The 27,680-nt window shown below is 41.2% G+C and overlaps 1 protein-coding gene across 3 annotated transcripts in view; it reads left to right on the top strand.

Moving 5' to 3' along the window:
• The window catches only part of CACNA2D1 (calcium voltage-gated channel auxiliary subunit alpha2delta 1), a 681,161-nt gene that overhangs the window by 83,084 nt on the left and 570,397 nt on the right, over window positions 1-27,680 (top strand). For all 3 annotated transcript variants that reach the window (XM_084632490.1, XM_084632488.1, XM_084632489.1), the window contains one exon: window positions 23,548-23,664. In XM_084632490.1, coding sequence (XP_084488616.1) covers window positions 23,548-23,664 — 117 coding nt within the window. The remainder of the gene's footprint in view (window positions 1-23,547; window positions 23,665-27,680) is intronic.

Genomic DNA, 27,680 nt, shown 5'->3' with positions numbered 1-27,680 from the left:
CAAAAATGGATGGTGCTCATGATGTAGGGGAAACAAGTAATCATCCCATCCTCACAATGATTTCTTTTGGAATGAAAGCCGATAGTATCCCTTTTCTCTACTGTTTACTTAGAAGGAAATGAATAATGGAGACATCCATTAATTCACTCTCTTTATGTTGAAGCTAATATTTAATCAGCTTTGCAGTACCAGGCACAAGGTTTATGATTATTACAACTCCCATACACAATAGCACAGCTCCTTTTACATTGTGTATTTGTCCAATATGGTATCCAGGAAACAACTATTCACGGAAAGTTCATGGAAAGCACTCTGTTTTGAAAGAGAAGACCAGTTTTCTGACATACAATTTCTCTGAATTTAAGAAGTCTCTGTTGGCTAGATTTCTGTGGAGGAGAATGATAACTATCTAATATTCTTAGCTATACTACTTCAATCCAGAGTATATTTTACAACAGGAACAAATTATTATTACTTTTTATTATGGAGAAGAGGTATCGATGTTACAACACATACTATTATCGAACATACAAAAATAAGTTAAAAGAACATTATTAAGATTGAGAAGTCAAGCACTCATAAGTTAAGAAATGACAGAATTAAGGTTACCTGTGCAACCTTAATTCAGCCCCCTGGTGAGTATGCACTGTGATACAGTGTTTAATTTTGTGGTCACACACTATGTTTTCCATAGGACCTCTGCCCCAGTCGGTTCACAGAATAGACATGCTCTGAATATGAATCAAGGTTATGCAGGGAAGGGGACAGTTGTTTGAAGGTACCTACGTCATTTGTAGCAGAATTTGGAAGGTGTATTGTGCATGAGGCAGGAGAACGCAGGAAGAGAAAGGATGGTCTCATGGTTAAAGCAGTTGAATACTATCCTTGGGAATTAAATTCTGTCCCTGTCTTTGCCATAGAGTTCTTATGTGATGCTGAGCAAGTCACTTATACCAAATTTAGTGTATTCTATATTTTCTGGGTGCCTGAGTTGAGACTCTGGGATCTAATTTGCAGGAGTGCTGAATACTCTCAGCTATAAATGAAGTCAGTGGGACATGTGCTTTGGTCATATAAAATGCCATATGTTAGGATATAGATATTCAGGCCTGTCTGTAAAGGCCTATACTCTAAGAATTTGGGTGTATTCTTATCACTTGGCTAGTTATAGAGGTATAAAAGAAAGAATCAAAATCACTGTCTGCCCGTGGAAGAGCCTTCTCTTACTGTGACACTCTGAGGCCCTGTTCTTAGGCTAAGGCCTTTGGCTAAGCAGCAGAGGCAGCCATTAGCTGGGAAGCGACTGGTCACATCCTCACATTCCAAACTAGTCACATTGAAATAAGGTGCTATTGGGCTGTTAGGAATATAGTCCTGTCATGATAATGCCTATTGCCTCCAGAGAGAGGGAAGTGCCTAGAAGATGTAAAAGGAAACTTTGATAGCATCCTGTCTGGCAAGAACTCACTTATCAATAGCTGGGATGTGAAATCCTCACTTCTGTATTGTTTTGTCATTATAGTTCCCACTTTGCTATTGTTTGTCTGTATAATCTCTGTCTGGTTCTGTGATTGTTCCTGTCTGCTGTGTAATTAATTTTGCTGGGTGTAAACTAATTAAGGTGGTGGGATATAATTGGTTAAATAATCATGTTACAATATGTTAGGATTGGTTAGTTAAATTTCAGTAAAATGATAGGTTAAGGTATAGCTAAGCAGAACTCAAGTTTTACTATATAGTCTGCAGTCAATCAGGAAGTGTGTGTGTGGGGGGGAAATGGGAACAGGGAATGGGGGTGGGGAAATTGGAATCATGTTTGGCTAAGGGCAGAAATGAGAACAGGGCCACAGGTAAGGCTCTGTGGTGTCAGAGCTGGGAAGGGGGACACTAATGAAGGAAACTGGAATCACGCTTGCTGGAAGTTCACCCCAATAAACATTGAATTGTTTGCACCATTGGACTTCGGGTATTGTTGTTCTCTGTTCATGCGAGAAGGACCAGGGAAGTAAGTGGGTGAAGGAATAAGCCCCCTAACACGATATAATGGTAAGAACTCCTATAAAAGGAGGTCTTAGGCCACTGAAATTTGGAACCTAAAGTTAGTGAACACTTTTGATCTTAATCTTCCCGGGCCTCATTACTCCATCTGTAAAAGAGGGATAATGTCCCCAACTCATCTCACAAGTGTATTGTGAAAATTATTTAATTAATATTTGTGAAGCACTCAGACGTGACAGTGACAAGCGCCATTGAAACTCAGAAGGAAACTAATAATTCTGTTTTCAGAGGAGGGTTTAGATTGTTTTGTTTTGCAGTAAAGAGGGCACACACTGAACAATGAGGTGAAAAAAAATCTCCTCATTAAGTGAACACTGTCCATTCTGTGCACTGAATGAGGCAAAGGTCCTATGAAAAAATAGTGTGTGAGAGTTAGAGACTTTATTGTAATGCCCCCGGCAGCCGAATTAAGGTTCCACAGGCATCCTTAATTTGGAATTCCTAATTTTTTAGTGCTTGACTTTGCAGCCTTAATAATATTCTTTTAATCTTGTTTTTGTGTGTAATTTCCTAGGTTTTTTAAAATGGAAACGGAAAAAACCACACACCCTGAAATACCATCATGTGGGATCATATTGACACTCTCACATGGTTCATCAACAGGAAAGGAACCCTTAGACCCACTGCATAGACCTCTGACGCATGAGCTAATGGAATAACTGATAGCAATAGTGGATTGTTATCCTCTGTGTGGACCAACTCCAAGGGGGGAGGAGACCCTTTGCTAGTGGTTTCAGAGATATTCACAGCAGAGGATGGTGAGACTCGGAAATTATAGGTTCCTTTCTGTTGGAGGGAGTGTGCTCTAGCAGGTACAGACTCTTCTGTGCACGTGCCCCAAGTGTGACACATTCTGCCCCATCCCCTCAGACTTGTCCCAGTCCTGTCTCTTACCCATCCCGGCCTCCTTGTCCAGTTCCATACTTCTCAACTACCCAGTTCCAGTCTCCACTCCTCAGGCTGCTCATCCCAATCCTGGTTTCCTTGCTCAGGTAGTGCTAGTTTTACCCCTGTGGACTTCTGATCCCCTTATTAGTCTGTCCCCAACTCCCAGTTTTCTTGTGTATCTATTCCTAGTTCATCCCTCCTCCTAACCCCCATCTCCTTACCCAGCCAGTCCAAGTTGTCCTCTCCTGGCGTCTCTTCCAGTCTCTCTCTTCCTCACCCTGGCCTTCAGTCACACCCCTCTTAGCTCCCATGTTCCCAGTGCCAATCTTCCTTCCAGGCTTTTTGTCCAATCTCAGTGTCCCCTCTCAGTTCTCTCCCCTCCTCCTGGCTTCCAGCCAGATCTCTCTCCTCTCCTTCATCACCTCCTCCCCCCTACGCATTGGTCCTAGTCGTCATAGCCAGCCAGTGTGAGTCTACTGCCTGACTCCTCATCTGATTTCAGTCTCCCACATTTCCCACCCTTCTCCCAGTGTCTTTTCCAAACCCTCCACAGTCTCCCCTTTCACCTTAATTCACAGTCCTAGTTCCCTTCCCCCAAGCTTCTTGTCCCAATGTGTTCCTTTCCATTCCCTCTGCATGAGAGTTAGATGGATTCCTCCTCCGTGCAGCCTGGGCCTAGTGGCAGATAGGGGGTCATGGAAAGCACAGGAGAGAAAGTCTCTCTGTTTAGATGCCTGGACTAAGAACAGCCCATAGCAGCCCTGAACTGCAATTGCAGACAAAACCCTGTTCAGCTGTGGCTTGGAACATGACCAGTGCACAGAGAATCTTTGAGAAAACTGCTAAAATCTAAGAACCCTCTACTGAGCATGTTTGATCTGCAGTTCTTCAAGGATTAGAATTTGGACAAATTAGGATGGAGTTTCCAAGGGACAACAAAAGTCACATCTGTGAAACAAAGGTTGCCCGCTGCAAAATTTCAAGACCCTACTCCAAAGCATGGAGGTGCTAGAGCTTTTAAAAGAAAAAGTGTCTAGAATATTTTAACATGGGCAAACCACATATTTATGCATATTTCTTTCTTGGAAATTGCTGAACCCTTTTGGTTAAAATTTAAAAAAGAAAAAAAAATCAGCCTGAGGCAGACACCAGGAATGGAAAATTTCAGCCCAAATGCATATAACTTGGCCATACTTGAACCAATTGAAAACAGGTTCTTATAATGGGAAATGTTGGGCAACCTTAATAATATACAGTGCTATCAGCCCTGCCTAGAGTATACCACAATTACATGAAAACTGAAGAAAATGTTAATCTCTGAACATAGTATCTAATCCCTTTTGAAAGCCAGAATGTGTAGCACACTTAATACAAATCAAAGTGCTGTTTCAGTGGGTATGCCGACTGGCTTGTGTGCATGTGTATGATTCCAGAATAAGAAGCATTAATGCAGTATGTTTCCATATAAAATACCACTTCATATTAATATCATTCAGGAAAGATCTATACTGCAGTATGTTTTTTTTTCTGTATTCACAGACTTTAATTGCCTTTCTTTGTAAGTGGGAATGTAAGACCCTGTAAGGAGTGACCTATGGAATCACTCTCTTGTCTCTTATTTACACTTCCACTTTCTGATTTTTAAAATGAGACTCCATATTTCACTATTATGGTTCCATTAGTGCTTAATTACATCTCTTCTGAAATGAACCCCTGTCAAAGCTGAATCCCCACTCTGTCACTCCGAGTGCAAAAGTGGGGGCCTGCAAGGATTTTAAAAATTAATACTTGCCGCCCCAGGCTTCTATTACACTCCCAAGGTTACAGCTTTTCTCTGACCTTGGCTTGGTAAGTGCTGCCACCACCCAAATGCAAAAAAACCAAACTCCTTTGAGCCCAGGAAGGAGCACTTGGGAATTCCTCCCCGTGGGGTACCCTCAAACCCTTTCACCCCCCTCCAGGGAAGAGCTGAGAAAGAAAACAAAGGAAATTAGCTTTGGCTACCAGCTAATCAAACAACATGCACAAAGCTCTTAGGACACCAAAAATCCAATCCTGTTCTTAAGAAAGGTAAATTGTATTAAAAACAAAAAGGAAAAAATTACATCTGGAAGTTAGGCTTTTTGCTTGACCTTAAAAGAAACAATTCCAAAAATTAAGCACCCAACTAGCTTTTTTGGGGGGGTCAGCTTAAAGGTTACAAGCAAACAAAAGCATCAGGGGTTAGCACAAAGCCAAAATAAAAAATAAACCTGATTGTGTCTAACTAAACATTCCCTGTCCAAATAATTTCTTCTAGTGTGGAAAATGAATTTTCATATCTGGTTCAAGCCTTACATAGCATTGCTGCAGCCCAGAGAGCAACAGACAAAAAGAAAGTTTATTTCCCAATTTTAAAAAGTTCTATGGCAACTTCCACCTTCTCTGTATGTATATAATATATATATATACACACACACACATATATAATCTCCTTACTATATGTTCCATTCTATGCATCTGATGAAGTGAGCTGTAGCTCACGAAAGCTCATGCTCTAATAAATTTGTTAGTCTCTAGGGTGCCCCAAGTACTCCTGTTCTGTTCTTTTTACCTGCCTATTGGCTCTTTTGGTCAGGTGCCCACTCCTTTTCTTTTACCTGTGGGCTTTGTTAACCCTTCTCCCAAGCAGAGAACAGACACCAAGAGGGATTTACAACTAGCTGGCTGGCTGGATGTCCATCAAAGGGAGCTATTCCCCCTTCCCCCTTCATGTATCACAACCCCAGTCTTGTTGTATCAGAGATTAACATATATTAAAGATAAAGCGCTTGTGAATTCTGCAGGTAGGGTCCACTATCACTTTTATTCAAAGAATCTACTTTTCATTGCTCATAGCTTTTTGAAACATGCAGCTTTTAGGCTAAATTTACAGAGATAGAGTCTGACCCAAACCCCACTTAAGTGAATGAAAATACTTCTGTTGACTTCAAAGGGCTTTAAATCAGCCCTCTAGTCTCCACACTTTTGGGAAACTTTGAGACGAAAATAGTTGTCTTTTCTTTTCTTTTTTTTTCTTTTTTCTTTTTTTGGAGGCGAGAACGATGAGATTTTAAAAATAATACACTTTTGTGAGCAGCTGTGGCGCCAGAGTGTGTGGGGAGGGGCGGGGGGAATAGGGGAGTAGATAGCTGTAAATTGGCCAGGAAATAGGCTTTAGGAAGAATAAGTGTCTGTGTTCTAGAGAAAAATCCATTCTGATTTGGCCATGCGATAAGGGTTTGAAAATCACAGCTAGCGCATATAATAGATTTTTAATAATTTTAGGGCCTGATGCACCTCCCACTAAAGTCAGTGGAAGGACAACCGCTGAGTTCAGTGGGAGTTACTGCGTCCTTCCCAGTGCTACACTCACCCATTTTGTGTCACTAGGACTTCTGAGGACATATCCCATGATTCTTTGTGCTGCAGCTTAATATTAAATACTTGCAATAAACTGCTTATGAACACTCTAAGACTTATAAAAGACCAAGAATAATGCATAGAAATGATTTGGTGAATAACTTTGAATAGTGAATACATTTGAGAAAATTGTTGCTGCTTGTGGACAATTGGCCCACAGAAATGTATTGAATATTATTATTAATTAGTATTGCACCTGTAGCTAATTAGTATAGCACCTATAGCTGGCAAACAAGGTTGAGTCCCCGTTATGGTATGTGCAGTGCATACAGATAGTGAAACCCCTGCTCAGAAGAAAGTACAATCTAAATCGACAAGACAGCCAAAATATGTGTGTGTGCAGGGAGAGGAACCACTGTTATCCTTTATTTTATGGATGGGGAGCTTGAGCACAAAGAGATTGACTTGCCCAAGGTCACACAGGAAGTCTGTGACAGAGCCAAGAATAGATCCTGTATCTCCTGAATCCCAGTCCAGTGCTTTAACAACAAAGCATCCTTCATCTAAACAGTTTATGAATTATTGATTAGCTGTAGGAATAAGCAATAGCACGACTATTAATTCACTACAGTTATTATTACCCTTAAGAGGGACTGTGCTTAATATTTATGCTTCCTTTTGTAGTTCATCTTTGTGCCCTTTGCTGCTTATTTATGCTGTATGGGAATGGCTTCAAAGTGGTTTTCCAAAAATAGTTTTTAATCTGCATTTTTCAGTGCAGTTTTCCTAGACATTAATTAGGGGGCTTAGCTTGAGAACTGGGAAAGTGACAACACAGATTTTCTACCAACTGTGGTGTCCTCATCTCAGTTCCAGTCCTCCAAAGGTTACCTCGGCAAGGAGGGGAAGTCTTGGGTTGATAGGCCAAATTCTCAACTGCTGTAAATCAGAGTAGCTGCACTGAAGTAAATGGAGTAACATGGATTTATACCAGCTGAGGTTCTGGTCTGATATCTCTAATTTAAAAACCAAGCCTGCAAACCTTATTTGGAAAAAAAATATTGAGCCACTTTTATACATCATACATGAGAAATAAAGGACACAAACATGATCACTTTTTGCCTGTTCAGTTTCCCATTTGAAAAGAGCACTGTGGGTTTCATTACCAATCTCACATCCTGATACTGTCCAGTTTCTGATTCAGTACATGTTTCTTACTAAAATAACAATGGGAAAGAACTCACAGTGAAGCACAACATGCAGGATGATCTAGAGTTACAAGATTTTGCACATGTAGCAACCTCCCTGGCACTTGGAGGGGAGAACCACAGGTTGCAGGAGGGGAGAGTTTGGAGGAGGCACCAGCAGTCAGTCTGTGTGCATATGGCTTGAATGCTTGCTTCAGTTACAGCGCCTCTGTAAATAGTTCTCTTAATAAAGGGCCAGTCTAGTTTTAGAAACATCATATCCTCTACTGTTGTGTTACATGAAACAGTGCAATTGTTGTAGGTAGGGTTACCCTTGACCGGTATTTGACTGCCCTGGCTTTTTATTTTTAATGGATTTGCCAGTTGCCAGAAAAATAATTTAATCTGCTGGATTTTTTTAAATGTGGGTCTAAAGATTTGCATTATTATGACAATACACTGGGATATCTAATGTTAAAAGTTTCTGTGTCCAGCTAAAGACGCTGTAGTGTTCCCAATTTTGCAGTTTAAGTGATCGATCAAAACTGTTGAAAATACAGCAGCTGTCTTCCCACCAACATGTAAGCGCGCCATACAAATGTCTGAGAGAGGGTTTGAGTCATGCGAGAACGAGGAGAGATGCGATGTTATCAATATTATATGTATGTGTTACCTCTCTTGTTAGAGTGGCTACGGAAGGCGGGGTTGCGGAATTGTCTTGTGGTTGGGGTTAAGGCGGTCTTGCCTTGTGGGAGTGCTGCCGGGGTTTTTGGTTTTTGGTTTTTTGCGTCTCAAAGTTGGTAACCCTTGTTGTTGGTCTTAAAAAAAGAAAAATATTAGGGGCCAGATTCTTATTTACACCAAGGCTTCTTTAAACTGCTCTGGCAGCGTACAGGTGGTGTTCACATGATGTAAGGGTAATTGCTGTTCACTTTAAGAAGTCAGTGTAAATCAACCCTAGTGTAAATGATATGCAGGCCATAGTGAGCAAGTAATATTTTTAAGTTTTCTGGGAAATATATAGATATATATTTTAAAAAAATGAGTGCCTATAGATAGGCTCCTAAATCCATAATAAAGTACCAAAATAAGGGGCCTGTTTCTCAGAAGTGCTGAGCACCCAGGTGATCCCATTGTCTTCAGTCGTTTTCTTCAGTGGGAACAAAAAATGTTTATTCAGAAAAGGTGCAAACCCATGTGTGTTAGTCCTGGACAACCAGGGCCACATTCCTCAAGAGTGAGTGGAGAATGGTTTGAATTGTAGAGCTAAGTACACAAATAATTATTGTTTTTTAAATGTGTGTATAGCTTCCATTTTAAATAGACCTTTCACAGCATAGACCCATGACTAAGCTAATTGACACTTTTTATAATTTAATAAACAGTGACAAGTGTGCTTCTAATTCCCCACATTAGTTGCTAATATACCTCTAGCAGAAGGGGATAGAAAGAAAAGGAGGGACCCTTACAAAACTCAGAAATCGAGTTCTCAGAGTGGGCAAGTTGACCCGTAGCAATGCACTAGCTTGTCCGTTTCAAACTGATTGACAAGGAGCATATATTACGTAAATATCAAAGTAAAAATGTGGTTGTGTGTTAGAAGTTTTGATGTGACAAATACACAGGAGCTGTACCGTAAAATGCAATGGCAATACATAACATTTTACACTGTGTAACCTTTTCAAGCAACAGGCTAATTGAACACAACAGCAGTTTAGAGATACTGTTCCAAGGAGAGCTAGTTTCTGAAAGTTTCCCTTTTGATGTATAGTAGCAATAGTGAGTCATGCATGATATTCATGAGGCATGCTGTTATTAAAGTCCCAGGAGTCTCAGAGAAACTTGTTAAACTTGTTCTTTATTAGAGCTGTTCAAAAATGGGAGGAAATTTTTCTTTAAAATTTAAAAAAAAAAACAACCAAATTTCCAAATTTCCAAATTTCAACCTCAAAAATTATTTGAAATTTCCATTTATTTTCAACCAGTTCTGTTCTTTATCCCTACCCATGTGTATTATAGTGAACATTACCAGTTGATGTTTTCTACCTTTGCATTTTATTTTGGTTCAGATATTTTTAAAGTAAAAATCATTTGCTCATGGGGGAAAATAATATTAGGGATGGAAATGATTGATTTGGAGAAATTATGGGAAGGATATATTTTATTTGCATATTTTATTTGTCAAGCTTCAGCATGGGAGCGGGGAGCACAGGCCACTGGCTTCACGGAGGTGGGAGATCACCCTGCAGCCTCCCCTCCCCTGCCCTCCGGACACAGATTCGATGGTGAGACTGTACCTGACCCTGACGTAGTATAAGGGCTAGGCCTGCCCCAGAAACACACCCCTGCCCTCCACACCAGGCGCACCAAAAGAGGGGCAGAATCTCACATGTATTCCCAGCCCTGGCCCCCGATACAGGTGTGCGGCAGTCAGGCTCAGCCCAGCAGGATTCAAGTATGGAGGGGATGAGTGTTGAGGCATCCAGGTGTGGGGTAACATGGTTCAGTGTTGGGCAGTCTGGGTGTGGGTGGCTTAGTGGGATATGCGAGGAGATCTGGATGCACATGGGCTCATTGTGGAGTTCCGGATGCAGGGGGAATGGGACTTTGCAGGGGGGTCAAGGTGAAGATGGTTGCAGCTCAGTGGCAGGAGTCTGGGTGTGGAGGGAATGGGGCTCAGTGAGGGGGTCTGGGTGAGGGGGACTCAGCAGCGAGAGTGGAGGTGCTGGGGTGGGGGTCTGAGTGCAGCTGGTTGGGGCTCGGTGGGGTGGGGGGCCAGGTACAGGGAGTCGAGGTGGTCCAGGTGCTCAGGGGTGGGGCTTGTCAGGCTGGGGGTTCAAGTGTCGGGGATTGTCTGGTTGCAGGGATGGGGGTCTGGAAGGGCTTGGCGGGGGGGTTCTGGGTACGGGCGATGTGGCTTGGCGGGTGGGTATGTATATATGGGGAGGCATCTGTCTGCATGGGGGTTGAGTGGACGGAGGAGCAACTCCCCGTACAGTGACCTCTCCCCCCGTCGCTGAAGAGCGATGGGGGCAGGAAGCGCGGAGCTTTCTGCAGCCGGGGGAGGTTTCTGACCCAGACCCAGCTGCTCCTTGCAGGGAAAGAGGAAGTTCTGTTCTCTCCCACCCCCCCAGCCCAGCTGGGACTAGCAGCAGAACCTGGCGCAAGGTAGGCGCCACCAGCCAGAGAGTCCCCAGCCCTCCCCGCCCTTCGCCTGCAGTGATTTACCTCTATGCCGGCTGCTCCGGGTACCCAAAACAACGTGCCCGCACTTCCCTTTGCTTCCCCATCAGAAGTCACTGTGAGGGAAGCAAAGAAATCTGTGGGAGACATGAATTCTGTGCATGGGCAGTGGCATAGAATTCCCTCAGGAGTAATAATACAGCAGGACTCATTACTGGAGAGTCAGTGTGGTTGAGTTGATATAATATAGAGCTGGCACTCAAGATCTCTTGAGTCCTAATCCTGGATGTATCACCAACTTGTTTTGTGGCCTTATGCCACTCACAGTCTGTGTCTCTCTTAATTCATCTGTAAACAAGGGGATAATACTTAGCTACCCTAAGGCTGCTGTGGAGGTTAAGTGGTTGAGGATTGCATGGCTCTTTTAAACATATAAAGCCTTATCATTGATGAGCATTATTATTAAGGGATTTTTGTGGTAGAGCAATGAACACAGGCACCAAAAATAGGCATTTCACGCATTCACTGAGGTGAATTACATAGCCCAATGGGTAGCGTTTGAGGCAGACAGGATAGGATAGTATAACTAGTGGTCTCCAAAACATGAAAGCAGTGTTTTAACAATATTGTGCTCCAAAGAGACATCCCTGCCACTGCTATATAGTTTTATGTGAAACCAAATACCAAAGGAGTGAGAATTATTAAGATCATCCTCCAAATTAAGTTCTGTCGAGCTTACATGTTGCTATCTGATGTCAAGATGTCAGTGAAATTAAATCACTTTTAGAAATGCAGGCTGGGAAATTTGAAGACACATCTGCATGCTATCCTTATTATCCGAATGGAAATTAAGGGATTGTCAAAACACTGGGTGCCTCATTTATAACTTGCACATGCTACTCTCCCTCAGCTCCCTTTGCAATAAACTGGCATTTTGAAGTGCTCCTTCTTCAAGCTTGTGAAGTCGGTTATAAGAGTCTAAGCATAGGTGGCTGAATTAACAAAGTTCATTCAGACTCAAGGGGAAGGGGTGACTTGGCATTACCATACTTTCAATTATTTCTACATGATGAGCTGGGAAATTATTGAGCATGTTACTATTCCTGGAATATGGAGGGTTTTTTGTTTTTGTTTGTAATTATGCCTGCAAGTATAAGTGGCAAACCATCCTATTCCAGCTTCCTATGACGCTTGCTTTCTACTTGTTCTCATAGCAGCAGGGGATGGATTTCCTTGTTCCAAAAGCTTGTACTGGTCAGTCAGATGCTGGAAAGGGAATCTAGTTTTCTGTGAGTGAAATTCCCCCCCATGTAGAGGGTTGGCAAGGGGCTTCAGCTTGTGCTGGCCCCCTGCACTGTGATAGGTTTTGTCCTGTGTATCACTGTGTTTAAATGAAATCAGTAAATGTTCTTTGGCCAAAATATGTCAGTAGTGAAGGATTATTGAAGTACTTTGCTATGGGTGCTCAAGTTTTCTATTGTCCTGATCCTGATATTCCCCCACATTTAGTTGTGAGCATCTATTATCAGCATGGGTTGAGGAGTACGGACTCCTGTGTTCTCTTCTTGACACTGCCACCAAATTTACGGTTTTATGCTGGAGAAGCCACTGAATCTTTCTGGTCTTCAGTTTTTACATTTGTGAAACAGGGACAATATGTACCTCCCAGGGAGACTATACGGCTTAATTTTGTAAAATCCTTGCTTGCAAGGTATTCATAAAAGTATGAAGTTGACTAGAAGTTGAAAAGTGCTGTGTACATATTGAATATTACAGTATTGTTTGTTGTTATCAGTATGACATCCAATGAGATATTCTGAAAAATCTTTTTTTTAATTGAAGGGAACATTTCCTCCCCCTTATTTTTGTTGTGTGGTAGGTGAAGAATTGAATGTCTATTTTGAAATATTAGATACATATGAAATCGAGCTCATGGAAATAATTTCTTGCCTTTACAGACTTCCAGGCTGAGTATCTGGGCAGACAAGTATAAAGCTGTGCAAGGTCTCAATCCTGCAAAGTGGCCCTTGAGCCCCTTCTTAACTATAAGCGGATGAGTAGTCTTGTGACTTTGGGACTACCCATGTGCTTAGAGAGAAGCAGATGCTTAAGAGCTTTGCTGGATCAGGACAGATTGCTCAGCACTTTGCAGGATCAAGCCCCTGCTCTCTGCCTGAGAATTGGTGAATGTATCAGTTAGGAGTGGGCTCTCTCTTGTCATAGTTCTAGAACTTCCTAGTACATCTATCACGACTAATGAGATATTCTGGATATAGAAATTGTCTGCCCTGTCATGTCTGCTTGGATCGCCACAGCACTCTATGACTAGTATTGTGAAAAAGCAACGAATAATGTAAAATATTGGGGCATTTTCTTCCTTTGTGGTGGTGATAAGAATTTCAAGAACAAAGACATCTGTGGGTTGCTAGGAAACTACTGTAATTTTATTTAGACTTTGTATCTGACAAAAAAATAAAGGAAGCCATGTTCAACATGATCTCTCTGATTTTCTTGGCATGAACATTTTTAAAAATTTGGTGAAGATTTGTGGCTACAGTTTGCAGTTTATGCTCTATAATGAATCAGTTAATTGCAAACAAGTTAGGTAGTCATAAGTAAAAGCCTCAGGCCATGGACTTAAATAGAGAAAGTATTCGTATTGCTTCAGGAATTTGTTATGGGCAGTAGGAGGACAGGAATTATTTACTTTAGTGCTTGGAGCTACCTACAAACTAGATTCAAGGAAAGTGTGCAGTATAATGGCAAATCAGAAATAATAATAAGGGGACATTCTAGAAAAGGTTAGGGTGAATGTGTCTATTCTTGGAGTTTTCCTGTTTCTACCGAAATCAATGACAAAATTCTTTATTACCTTCATTGGCAGCAGGATGGAGCCCTTTATTTTGAGAGGTGTAAGAAACCCAATCTGTACAGAAACAATGTTATGAATTAAACAAAATATTCTGCAGTCCTGGAAACTTGTACCCCTCCCCCCCCATTTCATTGTACCTCACTGTCAGAGACTGGGATGTGGGCAGTTGTGCCTAGTAGTTGGAGCAGGAGTCAATAGCCAGGAATAGGAGCCAGGGTCAGAGGCCAGAGCCAGAGTTAAAGCCAAAGTCAGAAATTGGAGCTGAGGATCAGAGCCAGATTATTGGGCATGAGGCAGGCCAGGGCCTGGCTGGGTTCAAGGGAGGGACAGGTGCTGTCACCGCAGTGGGTGAGCGCTGTGAGCAATTACTGAACTGCTGCTGACTGAAAAGCTGGTCTGCTGACTCCTGCCATCAGCCAGGTACGGTAGCCACTCACTACAGGGCAGCTCTGCTCATTAGGTTGCTCATTAGAGCAGGGACTCCAACTCAGGTCTCTCATACCCCTTCCTCACATAAGCCCTGCACCATTTCATTAAACCACACAGGTCACACAGATCGTGTACAATTTGGTACAAGATGAAATAAACTTATAATTTAAAGAGGTCACATAAGTGGTGACTAGCCAATTAGATAAATTTTCATTTTAACATTCTAAAGTAGTGCTAGGAACCCAGATAAGGAATTTTATTTGTGTGACTTTTATATTTACAATATTCCATTAAAGATAGGAATTATCCTTTTCTTTGTTCTTCATGTCAGTAGCAGGAATTGTGTTGTACTCTTATGATTCTTATTCTTTATTATTTGTATTACTATAGCACCAAGGAGCCCTAGTCATTGCCCTGGACCACATAGTGCTGGGTGCTGTACAAACACTCCCTGCCGCAAGAAGCTTACACTCTAAGTATCTGTCATGACTGGGCAATCTGACCTAGTGGTCAGAGCAGGAGTCAGGTTGGAGCAGGTTACCGGGAGATCAGAGTCCAAGACAGGCCAGAAGGCAAACTGGGGGTCCAGTGTCAGGAAAGAGGTAGCATTAGTTTACTAGGAGAGAAGCAGCAGGTTGTAGGAGCAGGTATTACAGGGAAAGCAGTCTTGAGCCCGGAGAACCCTGTTGCAAGGACAATTTCCTGTTCCTGTGCTTGGATTAAATAGGGGCTGGGGCCCCTTCAAGGTTCCCCCCAATCAGATTCCAGGACTGGAGCCCTCTGTTAGAGTTCAGCTGCTGTTCTAGGCCTTGTTCATGTGTTGCTGGGTGGCAGGCTGGGATTGCCTAGCTCTTAAGCAGCCTGTAGACTAGGGTTCAAGACTCACAGTCACTGCAGGAAGAACAAATGAGAGGGCAGTATAACTAAACAACAACATGTTCTTGGTCAGCATGATATGCTGTGGATGGTAATTTTGAACAATATAATGCATCACAGATAAAAATCAGTAGTAGTCCAATAATTTTGCCAGTACTGTCGCACCAGTGCAAGACTGGAGTGAGACAAGTATCTGGGTACTTGTGTGGGCCTCCATTGCTGCAGTATTTGAGTGTCTCACAAACATCAATAGATTTATCCTCACAACATCGTGTTGATGTAGACAAGTACTATACTCCCTATTTTACAGAAAGGTATCTGAGGTAGACAGAGATCAGTTGTGGGTGCTTCACACTTGAGCTCTTTTGAAAATCTGGCCTTGCCCAAATTCATACAGGAAGTCCAGTGGCAAATCTACAAAGAGAACTCACATCTCCCAAATCGCTGTCCAGTGCCTTAACCACATTGCCATCCTTCCGAAGAAAAGGACCCTTTGTTTCTTAAATTTGCATTGCACAAGGTACACAGAGACAAATAGAAGTAGTTGCAAAACAGAATAAACAATTCAGCCTTCCTATGAAAACATTCAGAGAAATTCAACTGTAGTTTGGAATGATTCAGTGCGCCTTTATTATTATGTGCTACTGGGCAATCTGTGCAAACAATGCAGAGGATGCTGGCCATTGGAAGGGGAGCACATTCAGTGCTCTTGGAAACTTGTGGGAGGAACCAAATTTTCTGAGTGATTATAATATATTAAAGTCATTTCAATGGAATTTCAGTTATAGCATGCCCCATATGCAAGACATAGTAAGGGCCCTCAATGAGTGTGCATCTTTAATTCACTCTCGATCCGTATAAAAATGTTTGGCTTTCCTTAGCCTCCCTGCAGCAAGCAGGGAGAATGTCTTTTTTGTAAGGGATTTGTAAATATGCCCTTGAAGCCAGAGTGGAGAGGGGTACTGTTCTGTAGGGGTATTTGGCAGTTCTTCTAATCTTCAGCACATTAGACTATTGTTCTTGTTCTTGTGTGGTTTCATGCTGCAGTGTTGTTTTGTTTTTTTTTAAACTATGGTTCATTATCTTTGAATAAATATCCAGTATTTAGAAAACAATTTTAATACATTCTCTCTTGAAGGGAAAAGTACATGACGACTTCAGAGAGAAATGAGTGTATTTTTCTTGCTGTGACCTTACGGATTTCACATATCCATGCAATGAGGTTTTGTTCCATAAAAAATGGCATATTTTACTGTCAATTTGAAGAGCTTTTAGTAAAACACTAGTGATTAAAGTACTGAAAATGAAGTTAGATGTAAAATCTAATGAAAACTTGCATTCACTTGGTGAAAGCAATATAATAAAATGTATTCAAATCAGCTGTTTAGAATAAGCCCCATAGATAGCCAAATTGCATTTTGAAAGGTGAATAAACACACCTTAGCTGATAAGGACCTTTATGACTATTAGAGATGAGCTTTTGCTAATTGTGTTTGACGGCTAGGTGGAAGGCTTTGAGAATGAAAAGTTTGTTGCTGCGTGGCTGATAATGAAACCTCCCCTTGCTGCGCTAATTTTCTGCAGCATCAAAGCTGAATTCAAGGAGAAGAGGAGCAAACAAATAAATTATATAAGCAACTCTTGAGTAATTAGAAAAGGAGGACTTGTGGCACCTTAGAGACTAACAAATTTATTTGAGCATAAGCTTTCGTGAGCTACAGCTCACTTCATCGGATGCATGTATTTTCCACTGCAGTTGCATCCGATGAAGTGAGCTGTAGCTCACGAAAGCTCTGAAAAACTGGAACAGGTTTGTGTTCAATAAATAGTGGGGTATATCTCTCGCTGGAGTTAGTGGCGGGTAAGAAGCACAGTGTGCTCTATGAAATACTATAGCATCCTACAAATGTTTATCCCTGCCTGACCAGTTTCCAGGTTAGGTCACCTGGCAACTTTAAATTCCTGACAAAGAGGCAGCGTCTCTGGAAATAATGTGAACGTCAGTAGAGTGAGCCCTTCTCATCTGCAGGACCCACAGTGTCTGCAGTGAAGACTTTTCACTGAACAGGGTAAAGGATTCCAGTTTGGCATTGTTGGATCTCCACTATAATTATAGGTTTCAGAGTAGCAGCCGTGTTAGTCTGTATCTGCGAAAAGAAAAGGAGGACTTGTGGCACCTTAGAGACTAACAAATTTATTTGAGCATCAGCTTTCGTGAGCTACAGCTCACTTCAGTGCAATTCAGTGAGCTGTAGCTCACGAAAGCTGATGCTCAAATAAATTTGTTAGTCTCTAAGGTGCCACAAGTCCTCCTTTTCTTTTTTCACTATAATTATGTGGATTATTCTTGGAGTAGGAGCAGGGGAAGGGAGATGAAAATGTTTCCTTGTTCCTGAAAGTGGTACCCAGCATTTTGGCTAAAGTGCTATTCAGTTACCTGCAACTTCCCACAAATCCCCACCAATAAAGGGTATTTAAATATTGCAGTGAATTGCAAGGCTAAAAGACCTGGTGAGGTTCTAGTGCTGTGCTTTGTTCTGTGGGCAACATCCTGCATTTTGCAGGCACATGTGATAGCATCGTACATTGTCCCTCTCTTAGGACTCTGCAATTGAACACTCAGTGCTAGGACACTTATAACTGGTGAGTTGGGGAAAAAAATTAATTCCCTTATCACCCCTAGCACTTATTACATCAAAAGCTCACGACCTGCATACACCACCCTCAACCCCATATGTGCAGAAAGATGGTTTGCATATATTTATATGTCTGCAGTATTATTGGGTGGTGGTTTATTTTAATACACCAGAGCTGATTCAATTGTTTGGAATTAAATATTTCCTGTAATCAAAAATAGCCTTTTTTATTTTTATTTTTCTTTCAAATGGAAATTTTTGCAAAACATTCCCCCCCTCCCTGCCCGCCAGTGAAACCCAAAAATGAAAAAAAAAGTTTTTTTTCTGTTTGTTTGGGATTTTTTTCTTGCCTCCCTCTGGAAAGAAAAAGAACAAAAGTGGGGGAAAGGCATGGGTAAAATGAAAAAACTGGAAATTTTCAAAAGCAAAATTTTAATTAAAAATTTCAAATAAATGAAAAATGGTTCTTTTGACACCCTGGAAAAGTAAAAATTATTTCCAATTGATTTAATTTCTTTGTAAAATCTCATTAACATTTTAATCATATTTGTTGCACAGTTATCAAACCGTAAAAATCCATAATCAGTAATGGCTCTGCCCATCATTAGTGTCTATGGTACTGCATTCGGCTTCAAAATCAGAGGCTTTGCGTATATGAGGATCACTAAGATTACCATGATTGTCTCTTAAGTGGTCAAGGTGGGTATTGACTGTTGATAGAAGATCCTGGTAGGTTTGGTGCAGTTTGTTTAAATCCAGACCTCTTGAGATTACAAAACTGAGCTCAGATTTGGTCTTTTTGGCAGTCCTGTGAAACAGTTTTTATGTCCCTTCTCCCCAATGTACCAGGCTCTTGGCCATGATGATGACTTGGCTAGAAATGTAGATATATGTATTACCAGACTAGATCAGACCAGTATCTAATTTAGTATCCTATCTCTGACAATGGCCAGCACTAGATGCCTCAGAGCAAGGTACAAGAAACTCTGTAGTGGTCAATTATGGGATAAAACGCACATGGAATCATAGAAACATAGGGCTGGAAGGGACCTCTAGAGTTCATCTACTCCACCCACCCCTTGCTGAGAGGCTGGATTAAATAAACCTAGACCATCCTTGACAGGTGTTTGTCCAACCTGTACTTAAAAACCTCCAATGATGGGGATACCACAACCTTCCTTGGTAACCTATTCCAGTGGTTGACTATCCTTCTAGTTTTCCCTAATATCTAACCTAAATCTCTACATAAAAAAATAAATGGACACAAATCAGATGTCAAGAATTATAACATTCATAAACCAGTTGGAGACCACTTCAATCTCTCTGGTCACATGATTACAGACATGAAAGTTGCGATATTACAACAGAAAAACTTCAAATCCAGACTCCAGGGAGAGACTGCTGAATTGGAATTAATTTGCAAATTGGATATAATTAACTTAGGCTTGAATAGAGACTGGGAGTGGCTAAGTCATTATGCAGGATAACCTATTTCCCCTTGTTTTCCTACCCCCCCCCAGACGTTCTTGTTAAACCCTGGATTTGTGCTGGAAATGGCCCACCTTGATTATCATACACATTGTAAGGAGAATGATCACTTTACATAAGCTATTACCAGCAGGAGAGGGGGTGGGGGGAGAGAAAACCTTTTGTAGTGATAAACACCCATTTTTTCATGATTTCTGTGTATAAAAACAAACATCTTCTGTGTTTTCCACAGTATGCATCCGATGAAGTGAGCTGTAGCTCACAAAAGCTTATGCTCAAATAAATTGGTTAGTCTCTAAGGTGCCACAGTACTCCTTTTCTTTTTGCTAAATCTCCTTTGTTGCAGATTAAGCTTGTTACTTATTAACTTACATTCAGTGGACATGGAGAACAATTGATCACCCTCCTCTTTATAACAGCCTTTAACGTATTTGAAGACCGTCTTCTTTTCTCAAGAATAAACATGCCTAGAGGTTTTTTTAAACTTCTCCCATAGGTCAAATTTCTAAACCTTATATCATTTTTGTTGCTCTCCTCTGGACTCTTTCCTGTTTGTTCACTGGACTCTTTCCTGTTTGTTTAAGAAAGTGTGGTTCCTAAAAGTGGACACTATACGCCTGCTGAGGTCTCACTAGTGCCGAATAGAGTGGAACAGTTACCTCCATGTCTTACATATGACACTCCTGTTAATACACCCCAGAATGATACTAGCGGTTTTTTTTGCAAATACATCATATTATTGGCTGTCATTCAATTTGTGATCCACTATAACCCTTAGAGGTTTTTCTGCAGTATGACTGCCTCGCCAGTTATTCCACATTTTATATTTGATTTTTTCCTTCCTACGTGCAATACTTTGTACTTGTCTTTACTGAGTTCCATCTTGTTGATTGTCCAGTTGTCCAATTTATTATGGTCCTTTTGGATTCTAATCCTGTCCTCTAAAGTGCTTGCAACTCCTTCCAGTTTGGTATCATCCACAATTTTTATAAACATATTCTCTACTCCATTATCCAAGTCATTAAAGAAAATATTGAATAGAACCAAACCCCAGGACAGACCACTGAAGGACCCCGCTAGATACATCTCCCTTCCCCCTCCCCTGCCACACACAGTTTGACAGTGAGGCATTGTTAATTACTCTTTGAGTATGGTCTTTCAACCAGTTGTGCACCTTACAGTAATTTCATTGAGGCCATATTTCCCGAGTTTGCTTGTGAAAATAACGAGGATTCCGGTGGTATCTTAAAGACTAACATTTTTATTTGGGCAAAAGCTTTCATGGGTAAAAAACCCACTTCTTCAGATGCATCAGATGTTTTTGTGGATACAGACAAACACGGCTACCTCTCTGATACTTATGAAAATGTTATGGAGGACTCTGTCAAAAGCCTTCCCAAAAAAATAGAGGCATATCAGATCTGCTTTCTCCTATCCACTAGGCAAGTAACCCACGAGAGACTGCTGAATTGGAATTAATTTGCAAATGGGATACAATTAATTTAGGCTTGAATAGAGACTGGGAGTGGATGGGTCATTACACAAAGTAAAACTATTTCCCCATGTTTATTCCCCCCCCCCCCCCCACTGTTCCTCAGACGTTCTTGTCAACTGCTGGAAATGGCCCACCTTGATTATCACTACAAAAGGTCCTTCCCCCCCCCCCCCGTAATAGCTCACCTTAAGTGATCACTCTGGTTACAGTGTGTATGGTAACACCCATTGTTTCATGTTCTCTATGTATATAAATCTCCGCACTGTATTTTCCACTGAATGCATCCGATGAAGTGAGCTGTAGCTCACGAAAGTTTGTTCGAAAGCTCAAATAAATTTGTTAGTCTCTAAGGTGCCACAAGTACTCCTTTTCCTTTCAAAGAAGGAAATTAGGTTGGTTTGGCATGATTTTTTCTTTACAAATCCATGTTGGCTATTGCTTATAATATAATCCTCTTACCCTCTCAGTGCTGGCAAACTGATTGTTTAATAATTCGTTCCAGTACCTCTCCAGTTATTGAAGTTAGGCTGACTGGTCTATAATTGCCCAGGTCCTCTTTGTTCCCCTTTTTAAGGCTAGGTACGATGTTTGCCCCTTTTCCAGTCCTCTGGGACCTGCCCTTCCCCTCCTTGAGTTCTCAAAGATAATTGCTGATGGTTCTGAGATTGCTTCAGCTAGTTCCTTAAGTACCCTAGTGTGAATTTCATCAGTCCTTGCCAACTTGAATGCATCTAACTTATCTAAATTCTATATTTTTTAACATGTTCTATCTAACCCCGATCAATTAATAGTTGGTTTATGCCCTGAAGCATATATCCCTTCTATGGTTTTGTAATCCTGTCTAATGTAACTAAATATACATTTGTCATTACAAAAATAGGGCCAGATTTTCAGAAGACATTGGCTGGATGATGTCTCTTTTGGTTGATGAGTAGCTTTGAAAATCCAGCCTTTATTTAGATGACTAACTAGGACCTGAGCACCTTATAAAATCTGTCTCTAATTGTACATGCTTTGCCATCTGACTATCTTGTCCATGATGTCTAATTTGGTTTTGGACTTGCAGTGGGAACTTTAGGAAGGCATGAGATAATTAGCCATGCTGGAATTCGACCAAAACACTAAGATTTGCAAAATGAGTCATGAGATCTTTAGTGTGCTCCTCTTGCCCCTCACTGGAGCATTGGCTGCCTATCATCTGAGCAAGAAGCATCCATGACTGAATCACCACTTTTTGCAGCACAGTGGACTTATATTTGCTTGTGAGATCTTATGTAATCCTAGGCTTCAGTGGTGGATTTTCTATAGGTGTTTGGGGGATATCTTCCCAAAAGCAAGAATTAAAACATTTTTCTTTTTAAATCAGTTTTGAGGGAGAAAAAGTTTATGATTAAAAAAAAAAGTATATAATCCAGTGTTCTGGAAATCAAAACTGATTGAAACTAATGATAAGTCTTGTCAGTTCTGTCATTCACATGAATTATCAGACATGACTGGTTTCATTCATGAGAATGATGTCAGACCTGGCAATATTCAAAATCTACCAGCTGCAAGCGGCAGATCCCTATATTGGTGTGTCCCTTTAAAGCCACCATACCCTGAGAACCCTGGCACAGCTGGTAGAATTTGTCTGCTGGATAGTTTGTGAGCTCTTTCTGCTGGAGCTCGGCCAGTGAATTAGTGTTGGACCTGTTCCTGTGTGTGTGCGCCTAGAATTACTTCCCACAAGACATTATAACCCCTATCAGGCAATGTTTCAGAGAGGCAAAGCACTTGTGTGACCTCAGACCATCTGTTGGTTGCATAAATTAGTTTTCCCCATTCACTATCTAGCCATAAGGTACATACTCTTTCTTTTTCCAGATTATTGTTAGGGTTTTTCTCTCCCTTTAAGGATGTTGTGTAGGAAGAAGGGGGTGTCCTTTAAAAAACAGAAGCAAACCCCACTCCTCTCTGTTTTTTGGTAGTTATCCCCCTTAGAAACACCACAGAATAACAGAACTAGGTACTCCCTCAACATGGTGAATTTTAAATCATGGAAGTAAGGACAATATTAAAACAACAAACAAACCCCTAGGTGAACGATATACCTTACTAAAATAAAGGTAAATAAGTGTCTAGATTATCAGGAGGTGGAAATCAGCATAAATATGTTTACTTCAGTAGTGGTACACTGATTCACCTTGAGTATCTGTCTCTTAATCTTTTAGGAAGAATACAATACATCAGTGATTTCTGGGCTCAACTTCAGGTACTTTTATAGGCATTTGATTTTCAGATAGGGGATGCTCAGCACTTTGTGAAAGTCAGGGCCCTTTAAGATCTCAGGTCAAGTATCTTACCCCCCCCACCCCCAAACAAAACAAAACAAAAAACTGGAGGCACCCAGAACCATTTAACCATTTTTGAAAATGAGAGCCATCATTTTTAAGGCTCAATCCTGAAAGGAGCAGAGCATTGCTTGCAGATGTGGAGGACTGTTAAATCTGCTGATTTTGATCTGCTCATCTCCTTGCAGAATTGATCCCATAGTACTTTAGATCGCCAAAGACTAACAGAGGCACTAATCCTTCAGCCATCCTTGTGAGATGGGTAGTAGTGAGGTAACTACAATATCCTTTCTAGAGACAGGGAAACTGAAACTTAGAAATCCAAAGCTCCCTGGGGTAGGAACTGTCGGTTCATTATATGTGTGCACAGTGACTAGCACAGTGTGGCTCTGATCTTTGATCCTTTAGGCTTTATTGCAATGCAAATAATTAGTAATAATTATCATAATAGCCCCAGGAGTGCTGAGTGTTAATATTAACAGTAATGATAATAAATTCAGCCCTACATTATGCCCTCATAATCCCCAAATCAATGGGGACACAATTTTCAAGCAGAGAGGCTGTGGCTTGCCCAGCTTAACGTAGGTTTTTGAGAAATGGATAATAACTGAAGAGTTCCTGTCTCACAGTCCTGTATTCAATCCACTAGGCTACTGTGCTGTTATTACAATGTAAATAAAGAGGCCCATGTGCTAGTTCTGAATGATTTCCTTTTCTCATGCAGATTTATACGAAACACAACAATCTGTATACAGTGGAAGCCAACAATGCACGTAAATTGGTGGAAATGGCGGCCACAGATATTGAAAAACTACTGAGTAATAGATCGAAAGCCCTGGTGGTGAGTACTAATTCGATCTCTCTCTTCTACTTATTTATCATTCTTTTTGAGTCTTCATGTTTTACTGATGCATGTTTTTACTGTTGTTGTTTTTGCTGCTTATAAATGTAGGGGCAGTGTCAGCCTGATATGTACAGGATTTGACATATGCTGAATGAGGGCTGGTGACTTCATGATAGAAAATCAACTCATTAGTTAGTTGGCATAGGGAAGACGTTTATAGTATTGATTGACACATTAGGGACCTGGGCCAAATGGCAAATCAAAAGATAAATAGGTTGGAAAATATTCCTCTAAGTGCACATGACTGTTCATGACATGAAGATGATAGTACTCTACAGTCATTAGTAATCTTGAAACACTGACTGAATACTGGATCCTCTAAGGTAACTTATTTTGTTATAATATTTGTACATCATCCATTGGGAAGATGTGTTTTGAGACAGACACCCCATGAAAGTTGGGATAAGATGTATCTCTAAGTAAATCACTTAGCCTTTATCGTCTCATCTTTTTAACTCTCATGTCTTCCGTGATGGTAGCCCCTGATTTTCCTCTGCCAACAGTGTGTTCATGTGTTGGCTGAAGCTTCACAGTGTGTTTATTCTACTGCTGACTGGCCATTTTAGTCCATATTTCAACCACCTTCAGTGTAAATGAAATTCACCTTGAACTTCTTATAAGAAGTCAGCCCTCTGTTCTAATCCCATGATCCCTTATGTTTTGAATTGCAAGTAGCTGCTATTTCAAACTGCTCATTGGCAGTGATCTTTTCCTTTTCCTTTCCTGTTCTGTGTTCTAAATAGGCCAAGTCTGGCTAATTGCTTCTTGTAACTCATACCCACAAAACCCTGATTCATTTCAGAGTAGCCTTCTGTTGCCGTTTTCAATCTCAACAATGCCCTTCCTAAGAGATGCTGACCAGATTTGCATGGAGCACTCCAAGGGCTTGTCTTCACTACCAGGGAGATCTATGCTGCTGCTCTCCAGTTGACCCCGGTATTCCAGTTCTCCGAGAGCATCTCCCATCAATGCAGTGCGGTAAGACACCGGGGTAAGTCAACCTAGGCTATCTTGAATCCAGCTATGTTGTTCATGTGGCTGGAGTAGCGTAACTTAGGTCGACATACCCCAGTAGTGAAGACAAGCCCAAAGTGTGTTGACTCCCTTGCCTTTCCTAGTGTTAAATCTAGAAACAGGCATACCTTGAAGTGGGGTCTAAAGGATGGAACAGTGGACTGGGAGATGGGTCACTTGCGTACTCTCATCTTCACACTGACTCTTAGTGTAGCCTGGGACAAGTCAGTTAAAGCCAGATTGTGATTGGCCATCTAGGAGTGAGGGGAGAGAGCACAAGCAGCCTTCATCCCACTCCAGTTGTACCTGATTTGAGTGCCAGTGGCTGGCTGGGGAGTGAAACCACTGCTCTGTATTAGCCTTCAGTACTAGCCTCCTTACAGGTGGTGAGGAAAGACATGCACTTGCATCTGCCAGTATAGTAGTCTGGACCAGGGGGTCACCATATGCTGTACCCATTTAAAGGATTGTGGATCTGCCATTGCTTTTTGTGCTTCGCCAGGAGGAATTCCTGATTACTCTTCCAGATCTCTTAGCTTTCCCCATTCTTAATGCAGGGCTATATCTTTAATACATGATCTTTTAACTTCTCTGTGATTTAGCTTACCCAAGTATAAAATGGATGTCATGCTGTTCACCTACAATGTGTCACTGGGTGTTCTGAGGCTGGCTTAGTGTTCACCTTAGTACACATGTACACATAAGGCAGTGTTGCCAGTTTTTGCAATTTTATTGTTAGTCCCACAAGTTTTATTGTTTTTCTTAAAATCTCAGCTGCTGAAATCAAGAGAATATGTGAGAATCTCAGTTTTCATCTGAAAAAAGTAAGTTTCTAGCCCCCATGGTTGCTGAGAAAATCTTGAAAAATTAAGTGAATGCACAGTAAAGGCTCAAAACCAAGAAGGCAAATAAGAAGAACCCCCAAATTATTCTTTTAAAAACCTCTTCATTTTTAGCCACTTTCATGAACGTTTGGGGCCTAATTGATGATTTTTCAATGCTTAGGGTTGGTAATGCCACTAACAATAGGCACCTATTACAGGGCTTGTTATTTATACCTGTGTGGCTGTAGTCTCCTGATGCATATGAAGAACTCCTGTTGAAACATGGGAGACTCAGACTCCTGGCATTGTACTTACCTTGCCACTTTATCCATCAAAAGAAATTCACCCTGTGTAGAGGGCCAGAATTATAGAATCATAGACTTTAAGGTCAGAAGGGACCATTATGATAATCTAGTCTGACCTCCAGCACAACGCAGGCCACAGAATCTCACCCACCCACTCTTGTAACAAACCCCTAACCTATGTCTGAGCTATTGAAGTCCTCAAGTTGTGGTTTAAAGACTTCAAGGAGCAGAGAATCCTCCAGCAAGTGACCTGTGCCACATGCTGCAGAGGAAGGCGAAAAACCCCCAGGGCCTCTTCCAGTCTGCCCTGGAGGAAAATTCCTTCCTGATCCCAAATATGGTGATCAGCTAAACCCTGAGCATGTGGACAAGATTCGCCAGCCAGATACCCAGGAAAGAATTCTCTGTAGTAACTCAGATCCCACCCCATCTAACATCCCATCACAGGCCAATGGGCATATTTACCGCTAATAGTCAAAGATCAATTAATTGCCAAAATTAGGCTATCCCATCATAACATCCCCTCCATAAACTTATCAAGCTTAGGCCTGGGCTACACTGGGCGGGGGGGTTCGAACTAAGATACGCAACTTCAGCTACGCTCTTCATGTAGCTGTAAGTCGAACTAAGATACTTTGACTTCCTGGCCATCTCACGGCATCGAGTCAACCGTGGCAGCTCCCCTGTCAACTCCGCTTACTCCTCCTGCCGGGGTGAAGTATAGGCATCAATTCGGGGATCAATTTATCGCGTCTAGATGATAAATCAATCCCTGATAGATCGATCACTACCCACTGATCCGGTGGGTAGTGAAGACATACCCTTAGTCTTGAAGCCAGATATGTCTTTTTCCTCCATTGCTCCCCTTGGAAGGCTGTTCCAGAACTTCACTCCTCTGATGGTTAGAAACTTTTCTCTAATTTCAAGTCTAAACTCCTTATTTCTACTGGAAATACCTCACCTGATGCATCCCAAGACTGCATTAGCTTTTTTCATGGCCATATCACATTGGTGGCTCATAGTCGTCCTATGATCAACCAATATTCCGAGTTCCTAAGCATCACTTAAACCTTCTGCACAGATGTGAATTTTGCTCAGAGTTGCTTACGTCCTAATGCTCCCTCTTTGGTGCTGAAACAGCTCAGAAATTACCATTTTTAGCTGGCCTTCATGAGGTGTTTTTAATCATCTGAGGATTTCTATGATTTACAAACATTAATTAAACAAATACAACAGATGCATCAGCCCCTCCTTGGATGAGCATACTTTGGATATATATAACCCTCATCCAGCCTACCACAATTGCATATTCATCTGCTCCAGTTGGCAAAGCATTGCGTTGGACATCTGCAGACTCCCAGTATTCAAGTGTTTACCTCTATTCCTATGAAACGTTCTCCCAATCTTTGTTTAACTTTTTAATGCCATGTGTGTATATACACACACTTTTTATGCCTTTATATGTATATAGGCATAAAAGTGTGTGTGTGTATATACATATATGTACATATACCCTTTTGTGCATGCTGGAAAACTGTATATTTAAATCCTAGTCAGTTCCTTTCAGAATATTGTCTGCCATTATATTAAATACCTACATACCCTTCAAAAGTCATAATTTCCCCTCTGGTGCAGCTGTGAAACTTCAGAAGGGTTACATGGGAATAGTCTAGGGAGGAATTTGTCTGCAAAAGACTTCATTTTCTTTTTATAACTACTAACAAATGTTGTGCATACAAGTTTAGCGTATATTACCGCACTATTGCCAACCTCAAGTATTCAATAATTATGAGTAACGTATTCCCAAATC

Source organism: Lepidochelys olivacea (genome assembly GCF_965140295.1).
Source record: "Lepidochelys olivacea isolate rLepOli2 genome assembly, chromosome: 1".
Lineage (NCBI taxonomy): Eukaryota > Metazoa > Chordata > Testudines > Cheloniidae > Lepidochelys > Lepidochelys olivacea.
The sequence above is the reverse complement of the archived record's forward strand: the minus strand, read 5'-3'. Positions and strand labels throughout refer to the sequence as shown.